Source organism: Sprattus sprattus, assembly GCF_963457725.1.
Source record: "Sprattus sprattus genome assembly, chromosome: 15".
Classification (NCBI taxonomy): domain Eukaryota; kingdom Metazoa; phylum Chordata; class Actinopteri; order Clupeiformes; family Clupeidae; genus Sprattus; species Sprattus sprattus.
The window spans coordinates 13,729,395-13,743,118 of NC_137913.1; the positions used below are offsets into that span (position 1 = coordinate 13,729,395).

The 13,724-nt window shown below is 43.3% G+C and overlaps 1 protein-coding gene across 1 annotated transcript; it reads left to right on the forward strand.

The window, feature by feature from the left end:
- Positions 1-998: 998 nt before the first annotated feature.
- On the forward strand, positions 999-9,848 carry lgi3 (leucine-rich repeat LGI family, member 3; the record flags this gene model as incomplete). The annotated part of the gene is made up of 9 exons (XM_080852126.1): positions 999-1,219; positions 3,282-3,353; positions 4,785-4,856; positions 6,877-6,948; positions 7,056-7,127; positions 7,427-7,596; positions 7,959-8,123; positions 8,758-8,848; positions 9,119-9,848. The coding sequence occupies 9 exons, from the start codon at positions 999-1,001 to the stop codon at positions 9,846-9,848; spliced, it is 1,665 nt and encodes a 554-aa protein (XP_080708252.1).
- Positions 9,849-13,724: the final 3,876 nt, after the last annotated feature.

Below are 13,724 nucleotides of genomic sequence, written 5' to 3' on the forward strand. Positions count from 1 at the left end.
TTGCCCCTCCCATTTTCAGGTGCCTTTTTGCATGGCCCCACCCTCCCCCACTGGCCCCCCTCCCCCTCCCCCTCCTCCCCCTCCTCCTCCTCCTGCTCCTGCTCCAGGCTGGATGGTGAAGTGTTGGTCCATGTGATAGTTAATAATTCAGTGTCAGCCGTGCAGCACACAGGTCTGCATGCAGCAAAATCGCAGCCTCGCTCCTGCAGCCTGCTCTTTGACAGCTGCACCATGAAGAAATAGAGAGAGGGAGGGAGAGAGGGAGAGAGAGGGAGAGAGAGAGAGAGAGAGAGAGAGAGAGAGAGATAGATAGCTCAGGGTACTGCAGAGCATACACTTTCTGCCAGACAAGCTCACAGAGAGAAGGGAATACTTAAGAGGTGGGTACTGCCTTTGTATGTTATTTCTCATTTTGCTTCCTTTACAGTATAGTATTCTCTCACATACATCTCTCTCTCTCTCTCTCTCTCTCTCTTATTCTCTCGTCATTCCTCTCTCTTTCATTCTCTCTTCATTGTACTCTCTCCCTTTCATTCTCTCTTCATTGTACTCTCTCTCTCTCTCTCTCTCAGTGTCTCATTCTCTCTTAAATCCATTCTCTCTGTCATTCTCTCTTCATTTCTCTCATTCTCTATCTCATTCTCTCTTCATTCCTCTCTCATTTTCTGTTAAATCCACTCTCTCACATTCCCTATTCATTTCTCTCTCTCTCTCTGTCTCACTCTCTTTTCTCTCTCTCCTACTCTCCCACTCACTCGCTCATCCCCCCTCCTCTCACCTCACAACCTCAGTTCACAAGAGCGAAGCACCCTCAACACCTCTCTGTGTCTCTCACCCCTCCGTCCATTGCATGATTTTCCTCCCATCAGCTTTCGTTTTAAGCCCAGGACGACAGTTCCAGTCTCCTCATACCTCTTCTCTTCTTCCTCTTCTTCTTTGTTATTCTTGTTCAGCCACTTCTTGTCTGGACGGAGGCTAAGAGAGACGAGAGGGGCACCATGCTGGAGGCCGGGCCGAGGAAGGTTCCGAGGTGGCCGCAGTGGAGGCTGCTGTTCTTAGCCTCCCTGTGGCTCCTTCTACTGCTCCCAGGGGGTGGCGAGGCCAAGCGGGCGCCCAAGATCCCCCGCTGTCCTGCCACCTGCTCCTGCACCAAGGACAGCGCCTTCTGCGTGGACACCAAGGCCATCCCCAAGAGCTTCCCCCCCGGGATCATCTCCCTGTGAGTACAGCGCCGTCACCGCCAGAGCTGTTATTGTGCTGCTGCCGCTGCTGCCGCAGTAGTCCAGGGGTTAGGCTCTGTTCACATCACACCAGGGAGCTGTGTGCTGCTTAAGTGTATTTATTCCCAGGGAGGACAGGACAGCTACTGATGAAAGATGTGAGCACCCACTGCACGGTCAGGTTGTGCAAATGGAAGTATTTGTTCCGTGAAAAGTAGATCCCTTTCAGGGTTCATAGTTACATTCAAATTGTGCTCTAGTAGTTCATAAATCAGAGATAGGTAATGTAGGGAGTGAATTGTGTGTATCTACCTGAAGTGTTTACTTATGTAACCAATGACACCATAATATACTAAGTCACTGATCCATTAAAGCCAACATTTCTGATCATACAAGAGAAATGTGAAAAGAGAATCGCAAGGTCATGTTTTGTGATGCTGTTGGTGTCTCCTGGATCTTTTGGCATTGACAAAAAGCTGGGACTGATGTTGTCACTGTCACTATGTAAACCATGTCCAGTGTAGCGTGTTTTGTCTGCTGAAAAATATTGACAAGATTTGTCTGCAGGAGCTAAAAAGTGGCACTTTCAAGAAATGTTTAAGAAATTGATTCTGTTACAGTAATGTATTGTGTCAAACCATATTTATTTTATTTGATTGTATTTAACTTTAATTTTTTCTTCATTTTTTTCATTTATACGTATATCAAACACTATGGTCTAACATGAAACATTTAAACCTTTTCGATAGTTGAACAGTTTCTTTCAAAGATCACCAGTACCCCCTTTTCATCAAGAAAACAGTTCAACACTTGGTTCCTTAGCTTGTATGCTTATTTGCTGACTTTGAAACACCAACACTGTACACAGTAGTATGCAATGCAACGCAGTGGCTCACAAATGCAAATGAGGTGCTGTGTGACAGATACTGTGAAATAAACAAAAGAACTACCGTAAAGATAAACAGCAAAGACTGACATGTTTTATACGGGAAAGCCTGCGCAACAACAACCCCAAATCGCCTCTGCGTCCACCTTGTTCTGACAGACTGCTCCAGTGAGCTCAGTTCTGGCTCGCTAATAAAAGATGAGAAATGGGCTCCGTGTATCCCTGTGCCGCAGACCTCCCTGTATTCTTGGAATGGAGTCAGCCTGCTCTGGCTCTGGTTGGAACGAGAACACATTGATTGGAGCACACTTATGGGATAAGCGCTAGGACTCCAGGGAAATTCAAAGGCCTTTCCAGCCTGCTAATAGCACCAAGGGAGAGTCAGTTAAATAAGGCTTTGTATGCACATCTTTGGAATAGGATCTAAACACCCAAAAATCTGTCAGAGATTTGAAATGGTGTATATGTAGGAACAAATTAAATGCACTTATGCAGAACTGAATTCATGTGTGCCTGTGATGCATGTGATTCTATGGATTCCTGAGCTGGATGTTTAGTAATAAGTTTCACTGAAACATGTTGTAATCTGGACAATATGGCCTGTTTTTCCTGAACGAATACTTGATATATGTAAGAGAAAGAGTGTGTGTCCCAGTTTCGGAACATTAAATCATCCATGAAACTGGAATAGCCAGGGGGAATTAGTGCAAGCCAAGCAGGTAATCACTTAAGAGGTCACTAGCTGAATGACCTTCCATGGATGGGTCAATATATAGATATTGCAGACATATTGTGTGCACACATTGCTGTCTTGCTCTGCGTCAAATTTGTACTGAAGCACTGAATATTTTTTTTAAATAGCCTATATTTCAGTCATTGCTGCAGCTTGAGTTTGTTTCATTAATTCCATGCAGGGGCATGTTGGGTAAGGAATATAAGGTATAATGTTTAATCGTTGTTAATGTTTAATCATTTGAATCTTTGTTAACAATTGTTTGGCACGATTATTATACAGCTCTTAAGAGAATATTTGAAGTTAATAGATTGGAATTGGATTCAAATGAGATGATGGTGTTGATAATTAAGTAAACAATGACGATGACAATGATGACGACGATAATGATGCGGTGCGGATGATGATGATGATGATGATGAATGACCGCTATGTTTCTCAGGACGATGGTCAACGCTGCCTTCACTACGATTCCAGAGGGAGCTTTCTCCCACCTGCACCTGCTTCAGTTCCTGTAAGTCTTCCTGACATCTCTCCTTCCTCTTCTCTCCTCTTCTGAGTCATCCTCACATCTCTCCTTTCTCTTCTCTCCTCTTGTATGTACTCCTGACATATCTCCTTTCTCTTCTCTCCTCTTCTGAGTCATCCTGAAATCTCTCCTTCCTCTTCTATCCTCTTCTGTGTCTCTCTGAAATCTCTATTTCCTATTCTCTTCTCTGCTGTGTCACCCTGACATCTCTATGTCCTCTCCTATGTACTCCTGACATCTCTCCTTCCTCTTCTCTCCTCTTCTGTGTCCTCCTGAAATCCCTCCTTCCTCTTCTCTCCTCTTCTGTGTCTCTCTGACATCTGTCTATTCTCTCATCTTCTGAGTCATCCTGACATCTCTCTTTCCTCTCCTCGGTGTCTCCCTGTCTAAATCCCCTCTTTTGCTCCAAATGGCCCCAACAGGGTGGATTGTAGTTAAATGCTGACCCAGGTGCCCAGTTCTTGTCCAAGAGCTCTGTGGAGTGGCCTGGTAAGGCTCTGTTGCTCTTTGTACACTAACCAGTGCCACACTGCCTCTGTATCAGTGACAGTGTCAGTGTCGCATCCCAGCCAGAGTCAACGTCATCAGCCATTACAAACTCCATCGCTCCCTCTTGGGAAAACAATGGGCTTTCTGTTCACTGCCCACAAAGATTGTTGAGAGGCTCTGTGTGTGTGTGTGTGTGTGTGTGTGTGTGTGTGTGTGTGTGTGTGTGTGTGTGTGTGTGTGTGTGTGTGTGTGTGTGTGTGTGTGTGTACCTGTGCTATTGTCCTGTCAAGGTTTGTCACAGTACAGTGCATTCTCTTCTTGTCACAATTATACACTTCACATGCACATAGCTGTAGGTAATGATGAACTGATAAAGCCTGATAAATTACCCCTTCTCTTCTGGTAATTACCATACTTAAATTAGCAGCATTGCCCTCAGATCGTTCTCTAGATTTTGCAGTTTCCTTTTTTTCTTCAGGCACTGTGGGATATATTTTGAAGAGTGAAGAGTGAAAACTCCTTGAACTCTCCTGCATTCTTTGCCGATCAGATTTGCATAAACCTCATAAAATGTGTTAGACCATGCGGGCGCTTCACGGAGCACTCCCGGGGGGACTGCATTGCAATTTTTGCAGGAAACCATGAAACAGAAGCTGACATAACTGCTCCCTTTCTAACAAGAAAAATAACTCCCTTTGTAGCCAGACAAAGCAATAAGCAGGCTTGTACATGGAAGCTCAAGTACCTGTTACTGTAATGGAGGGTCATTTTCTGAGGGTGCTGAAAATAATAGTGTGACACCTGTTTACACTCTCACTGATACCTCTCGTATAAACAAGAAACCTAAGACTGTGTCCCTCTCCCACCCCCTTTATCTCTCTCCCCCTCCCTCTGTCTCCCTCTCTCTTTCTCCATCCTTGTCTGCAGATTGTTGAACTCAAACACATTTTCTTTCATTGCGGATGATGCCTTTGCTGGTCTGTCACATTTGCAATATCTGTAAGTAAGACATATTTCTCTATCAATACCTTTACTCACTAAATGCATCTGAAAGTATTATGCTTTGGGTTTTATGTACAAGACATGGTATCAAATGGACTTCTTATTCAATATCTGGATAAAAGTTTATGCAAATCATATCCAGGATATTTCTGTAAGAAACAAGAAGGTTAGATGGTTATATGGAATACTGATCAAGGGCACGGCCCTCATGCAGTTACATAACACAAAATCTCCGCTCCTCTCTTCTCTGGTGAGCTAAGAGATCCCAAGGTGGCCATTTTGTTACACTAATTGGCTGAAATATGAAGTAGCTGATGACCTGAGTGGAGGATCACAGATCCGCAGCGATGTGCATAATAGCTGCGTCAGATCCTCAGCGATGTTCGGTGTGTTTGAAACCTGGCCGGGTGCTTTAGTGTTGGCGTGGCACAGATTTGGCTTGGCGGCAGCCCTGCTCTGGGATGCGGCGGTGGCGGCAGCGCTGCCAGCTGTGTCTGGGCGACTCCCCTCTGAGCATACTGATGAGCTAGTTCCCTCACATCGGCGATGTCCCGCCGTTTAAAAACTCCCTCCAGCCATCTCTATCGCCTCATATATAGCATTACACGGACAAGGCCCCCTCATGATGACAGAAATGTAATGGAGGATATGAGATTAAGTTTGAAGGCCATGGTGGCTCGAAGGGCTATGCAGAGCTTATAATGAGAGACATTACAACTTTGAATATCTTCCTCACTATAGGGCAAGGACTGTGTGGATCTCGCCATTCCTCAACACGAACACGTCTCTTTGTATAGAAACTAATACTTAAGGCTGCGTTCTTCTCTTGGGGTTTTCAGGGGTCGGTTTTCTGGATAGACAGGGAGACTTACTGCTGTGGCTGTCTGTCTCTTTAAATGCATTTGCAAGGCTCTGTGTAAACATGCGCGTGTGGATGCCCCCATGTTTATAAAACTGCTGCCGCTGCAACACTCTCATTATCCTCTGCCTGCACAATTACCTTCTCTTCTCCTCTCACCTCATTACAAATAATTCAATAGTTCCAAGTGGAAAGGTAATCAATAGATGGCACAGGAAAGCATGCTTCTTTCTCAGTGCTGCAGGTGTTTGTGGGATGTTTTGCCAGTGCTTACGCCTGCACTGTCTGAGGAGGTTCATGGAATTCAATCTGCCTGCCGTTGTGCGTGCTCTGCATTTTTCATCCAGTGGGGCACTGACCCAGCCCCATGCCTGCTGAGCTTACACGCAGGGCAGAGGGGGCTGATGGAGAGGCCACTTCACCCTGAGGGGATGGGAGGTGTTCAGGGAAATCCATTTCAGGCCTCATCACACATAGATATATATAAAGGCCTTTATATATATCTATGTTATCACCCACCCTGACTGAACACCCATGGACAATACCCACAGTTATGACATCAGATGTTGGGAATGAGTCGGGCTGCTCTATGGGCGGTGCAGGTATTCATGTGTGGGCCATCCCCATTCATCTGACCCTCCTCATTGTCAAGGTCAATGCCGCTCTAACTCATGTGTCTCTGAGCCACCGCCATTAAGGCTGTTTAAGATGCAGGGGGCGTCGCGGAGTGGCTCAGTGACTGGCCGTGTTTCTAGTGGTATCGAGAGGAAACAGGAAAGAGCTTTCAGAGGAAATGAATGGACACGCATTAGACCAGCCTCCATGTTATTAAGCTAAAAGGTTTAACAAGAAAAATGGAAGGTGCAGCGAAACGCGCGTGGGAGGGCCCATGTGGCGCTGCCTGCAATCCATCTGCTCGATCTTAATTGGATCTAACAGGTCATTGACCCCCATATCTGTCAGAGATGAGCTGGGGAATGCTGCCGTCTTTTCAGAGAGTTAAATTAAAGAGAGACCCTAGGCAGAGATTCCGAGGAGAATGAATGTTCCTACCGATAAAACCATGTGTCTTTTTAGGCTAAATTTACATGTATCTATCTATGCTTGACATCTTTCTTTCTTTCTTTCTTTCTCTACTTCTCTTTCTCCTCTACACAGGTTCATTGAAAATAATGATATCCAGTCGCTGTCAAAGAACACTTTCAGAGGACTGAAATCCCTAACGCATTTGTGCGTATATGTTCCCTTGGACTATGTGTCCACATTATAAAAATAATGGTCGTAGCAATTTGGTTCACATAACCTTTGGTAACATAATCTTGTCTTGTCTCTGTCAGATCTCTGTCCAATAATAACCTTCAGGGTCTTCCTCGGGAACTCTTCAAGTATCTTGATATCCTCACAGACTTGTGAGTACTCTTTGTAGATGCACTACAATAACCGCTTTGTCTTAGTGAGCCACTAAGGAGTTCCATTGATCTGTTCCTCATTGAAGATCATAACAAAAAAACATTGTCCAACTAACTCAAAACACTGAGCATCATGCTGCCATGAAATCATTCAACCCTTATGGCATATCTTTTACACAACAGATAAAAAAAAAAAAAAAAGATTTGGTAACAGTTAATCACAACAGTTGACTGAACAGGCAGAATGATTAACGGACGGCTGAATGATTCATGAATCCCTGCTCTGTGCTGCTCCAAAGAGACCTGCGAGGCAACGCGTTCCGCTGTGACTGTAAGATCAAATGGCTGGTGGACTGGATGGAGAAGACCAACACTTCGGTGCCCGCCATCTACTGTGCCAGCCCGTTCGAGTTCCAGGGACGCCGCATCCATGACCTCACACCACGGGATTTCAACTGCATCAGTGCAGGTCTGTTTGAGTTAGTGTGGTGAAGCTCTGTGTTACTAACTCCAGAGCTTGCATTGCAGACAGCTTTTGTACAGCCAGATAGAGAATGCCCTATTGCACCTGCCGTGGGCTACTAGGCATCATATCGATGAACAACAGTGCTGTTAGAAAAGCTGTACTAATTCAGTTGCTGTATTACATGTAGCTGTAGCACGGCTAGCTATGACTGAGTACATCGGATTTGACCACAATCAATTTCTATGCCTTTGTTATGGTGGTATGGTACATGCAAATAAGGAAAATTATTATAGTATAGTGTTATAATACTATATAACTGTTGGTAATACACACTTCACACTGTAATCCTTACTTCCATGTGACAGATTTTGCTGTGTACGAGACTTTCCCCTTCCAGTCCCTTTCTGTGGAGTCCTATGAGTTTGGTGGAGACCAGTATGTGGTGTTTGCCCAGCCCAACACTGGAATTTGCACGGTATACGTGTGGGATCACGTGGAAATGATTTTCAGAAATTACCACAACATCACATGTAAGCACAATTAACACACACTGCTGTAAGACTTTCCATTCAGAGCATTCACTGCATGACTGCCAAGCATGACCAAGCAGGTTTTTCACAGAGGACTGTTTTGTGTTTTGCGTTTTTGTTCAAGAGAGTCTGCATCTCCCCAGGTCCTAGCACAAATCTCCTCAGTGCACCCACTGAAAGTGACAGTGTGTAGCAGACAGCAACAGCTCTGTGCTGTCTTTTATTGATGTAGTTGCTCTTAAACTAATGGATGTAGTCTGCGAGTGAGTCATTGAGAGAGTGGTGGCTGGCTTCAGTGGGGAAACCAAGAGCACTGAGTGGGGAGGAGACATCTTACTTAGGCAAACAGAGCTACATCATCATAACCCTCATACCATAGGAAAGATCGGGAGGCATAAAATAAGAACCTATCCCTCTGAGAAGAAAAAATAACATAGCTATTTCCACTCAGTGAGGAAGATATTTTTGGAGGGTTACAGATAGCACTATGAAGAAGGTGCAAAATACTTTGGGAGAGTTCCCCTCTCTGTTGAATCAATCATTCATTTTCCAAAAGAGCACATCAGTGTGTTCTGATTACTCAGGCTAAATCTGTCATATGAATATTACAGCATGTTGTTTTTATGTGCCCTAGCTCGGTCGGCGGTCTACTGTAAACCTGTGGTTATCAACAACACACTCTATATGGTGGTTGCTCAGCTTTTTGGAGGATCCCACATATACAAGTGAGAAGTTTTTTTTTTTATTGTCTCAGTAATACACTTGTTTCTCAGAACAACATTCCCCTCTTGGTCTGCCAGAACATCACTGTGAAATAAAGCAATATCAGCACAATATTGAATGATATCACCATTTCAAAAATCACATAAAAAAATTAACTTTCTAGAAAACTTTAAAAAAGGTGTGTCATTTCTTGCAAAACCTGTATTAATTGTAGATACAGTATGGCCTGAGAGGTATAACAGTGTATTCCTGTTCCACCATTTTCTTGACAGATGGGAGGAAGGCCCTCTGAGATTTGTAAAGATCCAGGATATCGACACAACCCGTGTACGCAAGCCAAACTTTGTGGAGACCTTCCAGATAGAAGGGGATTGGTACTTCGCCGTGGTCGACAGCTCCAAGGCAGGCTCCACCAGCATCTACCGTTGGAACAGCAACGGCTTCTATTCCCATCAATCCTTGCACCCTTGGCACCGCGACACCCACGTGGAGTTCCTGGAGGTAGAGGGCAAGCCACGGCTCATCCTCTCCAGCGCGTCGCAGCCCCCGGTGGTCTACCAGTGGAACCGCAGCCAGCGCCAGTTCGCCTTCTACTCCCAGATCGCTGACACGGCGGACGTGCAGATGGTCAAGCACTTCTGGATACGCAAGGTGCTGTACCTGTGCCTCACACGCTTCATTGGTGACTCCAAGATCCTGCGTTGGGAGGGCCAGCGCTTCGTGGAGATCCAGACTCTGCCCTCCCGCGGCTCCATGGCCGTCTACCCGTTCAGCGTGGGCCAGAGGCAGTACCTCCTCCTGGGCAGCGACTACTCCTTCTCCAGGGTGTACCTGTGGGATGACCTCACCCAGCGCTACCAGCCCTTCCAGGAGCTCAACCTGCTGGCACCCCGGGCCTTCAGTCTCATCTCCGTGGACAACAAGGACATCCTGCTGGCCGCTAGCTTCAAGGGAAAGACCCTGGCTTACCAACACCTGGTGGTGGACCTGAGTGCAAAGTAAAATGTTTAAAGCTGTGCTTGTGTATAAGCGTATGCAGGAGGTTTTTCAAAGTGGATTCCCAAAGACACCAGAGTTTGCAAGTTTACACATAATAGGGGTCTTTTTTTGGTTTCTAAAATGTTGGGTCATAATGATAAATGAAAGGCCACAAAAATGGGATAGATTTGATTGCAATTTTGACAACTTATCTGAAAATTATCAGAAATTCGTACTCCTCCAAAATGAACATTATACGACCAAAATTAGAACTTCTAAAGTTTAAGTGTCTATGATTGGCAGAAAATTATATGCAGGATATTCTCTAGTATTTCTACATGTTGATGAGCTGTATATATTACAGTGGGCAAAAATGGTAAATTCAACATAACCCATCTATGATTTTTTATCAAAATGAAAATAATTGACGGGCTTTTGCTTTATTGTTGAAAGATAAACAGCATTTACATTTCACTCAAATACTGTATCTTAGGAAGTACATCTGTGATGATTTTCAACCCATCTTTGAAACCTAAAATGTTAATACATAATAACTTTATCAATGCATTTCAATTTTAACAGTGACGAATTAAACTCACCTGAATGTCCTGCTCAGGTGTGTAGGAACAAGGCTAAAGGTGTACATAGTCATGCAAACTATCCAAGCTTACAAACATTCAAACTTGAATATAAAAGCACGATGTGATATGGTGAATCACCTTCTCAAGATGTTGTGTACTTTACATAAGTTTGAAAGTTTGAAAGCAATGTTGGTGTCTAAAATTCCTCTACTCGAGGGGCAAAGGACACATACATTCGGAATGTTTATTGTCTTCTGTTATTTATATTGATTTCAAACGCATGTAGCTCTTATATGCAGAGTTAACTAACACTGGTTTAATGACTGTTACAGGAGATAAATTAGGTCATTTTTACTAACATCCATATACTGAGTGCTCAAATGACCAAATATATTAAGGTCTATTTTGGATTATGGCTAACATGTAATGGAAATATTTCATTAATATACTGTGGTCTACATGCATGGCTTAAATGATTTATGCTGTCAGAATACATATTTCAGCTTAGGGAAATTACTTTATTTTATTGTTAGACATTTCCTTGGTTTCAAATTTACGTGTCTTCCCCCCCCCCCCCCCCCCCCCCTGAGGTGGTCATGTAATAGTTTGGCATTTGTACAGTTTATTGGCTGTATCCTGCTATGATAGAGCACTCTCACCAAGCATTTCAGAATAATGTGTGAATGTTTAGTATGAAAATGTTTCCAGTTTTTCTGTCAGGGGTGAAGACTGTTTTCAGAATATTTTTGGTGAAGAGTATTTTCAGACTATTTTTGATGCAAGTTAATGTAGTGAAACTATTTGTAGCTTAATGTGATTTCTTTGCATAGAATGACACATACATCTGAATAACAGTTTGAATCAACATATTTGCCTTTATTGTATAAGAACTCTTCATGAGGCATCCTATATGTTTTTGCCTTACAAAGCTTATGCTTCATTTAAGTTGTGGGTAAACCAGAATCTTACTTTTGGATTTGTTGTGATAGCTGCCAAATATATTTGCACAGGAACACATGAAGTTACCCAATCGGTACCATATCCAAGGGAGTGGGCAAGCTTGGGTCTACCAAACGTACGTTCTAGAGAGACATAGTCTTAGAACCGGGGGGTTGAGGCCAGCATAGGTATATCCAGGGGCTAAGATGTCTGGTAAAGGCTTCAAAAGCTGTGGGGAATTCTGTGCACAATTTGCAACTGTGCGAGAAGATAAATATTGTTCTCTTTTCCAACCTGAAATGTTTCCAAATCCCAAACAGATCCTTTGCTGAATAAGTAAATATGCCTATATTTACACTAGAATTTCACAGAGTACTTGGGTATTCTAGTAGTCGAGCTTCTGCATCAATTTAGTTCATTGTTAGTTGTTAATGTATTTTCCATACTGCTTTGTAGGAGGTTCAAGCCACGTTTTGTAGTTGAGAGCAGTTGATGAGTGTATGAGTGTTTTGGATGGGGCTGGAGAAGTGAAGCGTTTCAGTACTGAACTCGACTGTCTCCGTGAAATGATTGCCTACACCACGTTAACAACCCCTCCTGAGGATCTCAAGTTTTACACTAGCTGTTGCGTGCCCTCGGTTTTCAGCTAGAGCCCTTGGTTAACAAGAGGAAGGATAGTGACTGCAGAAATCAATTGTTTGGAAGTAAAACAAACTTTATTTGTGATCAAATAACGTGAAGCAATAATGAGTTAGTGGACTGGTTATTTCAATGATGGCTCAAACATCGAGTCTGTCTGTCAGGATACTACACTGGCAAAACAAATGAATGTTGTTTAAAAAAAAAATAGACTCAAATATGACTAAAGATTTTAATGAATCCATTGGGCTTACTAAGGATGACCAGGTTTCACCTAATTTACAGAAAAAAAGCTGCTAGGCCTATGTGTAAACAGAATAAGAAGACACAATAAGGGGTATCATCCATACCTGGCTATTGCCTAAGGACCAAGTGTAGCATTCTCCCCGCCCCTAGTACTTGAATATTTCAGGAAACGATTACTCAAGTTCTAAAATTATGTATCGGTGCAACCCCTAGTAAACACTGTTATGCACCTTAAGTTTTGTTACCCACCTGTTACATAAAAATATATGTGCCAATTTCATCTTTTACTTCAGATTGTTCTGTGGACTGTGTCTCTGAAATGCAACAAATCATGTGCTGCATAATATTTCTGATGTAATTTGACAACTAATACATTTTTGTTGCACCATGCTATTGTTTCCAGTCATTCACTCATCTCACTCACTCATACCAAGAACTATTGAATGTTCCCAAAGTTAGGGGGGCAACAGCATTTGGTTGTCAGCGGATATGGAAATCAAGGGCATATGGCATCACTTTAGGAATTATAGGCTATGGAATCAAGCTTTGGGAATACTATCATCAGAGGGAAAAATGTTTTTGGCTAAAAGTGTTTCCGGGAAAAAAATATTGTATCTACCTTAAATGGTCTTTTGTGACCTGTCAGAGTGTTTTCAGTCAGTCACAGTTACTCAATATGTAGAATAATGTAACCACATTTTGTATCTTAAACCTGGCATGTCAAGTGAGCCAAACTGGATTTGGAAGAGTGGTGCTGTCCTGGAATGTCCACAGGATAGTAAGTATGGTAGAATTTGAAGGTATAAAGCTTTACAACAATTGACAAGATCGTGTCAAAATAAAAAAAGATTCTTTATTCAGAGTGATAACAAACCGACTTAAAGCAGGAGGTTATGCGGCAAGAATTTCCGTAGAGCTGCTGCCCAGGGCTGCTGAGGCAGCAAACACCTTCGAGGAGGACTTGGGGTCCTCTCTAACTCGGGCGTCTGCCTTTGGGTCTGACCCATTTCCGTCAGTCTGCAGGGCTGCTGCTGTACCATGACCTGATTGTTTGAGGATGAGGCAGAACACAATCAAAGCTCTCACAGACAAACTGGTAGACGTTGGCAGGGTAAAAATCGAGAGTCATGGCAAATGACCTCATGTCATCACAGATTCTGGCAGATTTACTTCTACACTGGGCCCTGGTAAGGATTTATTTGGCGACTCCAACCAACTTCTCTTTGAGATTAGTAATAACTGAGGAGAGATTTTTTTGACTTTTCTTTTCAGTAGTCTTACTCTCTTCTGTTAAAGCCCCAGTTTCCTCTGGGAAGAGATCGCTGTATTTTTAAGTGAGACCTTCCTCTTGAGATGTCTAGGGGAGTTTATGAGTGCATAATGCCTGCAGCTGGCATCTTTCATGTCAATGATCATTGAATCTACACAGCAAACATAACTCATATATGCAGGGTGCGATTTGTCCAAAAACCAGAGGGGGGGATGTTTTTTTTTT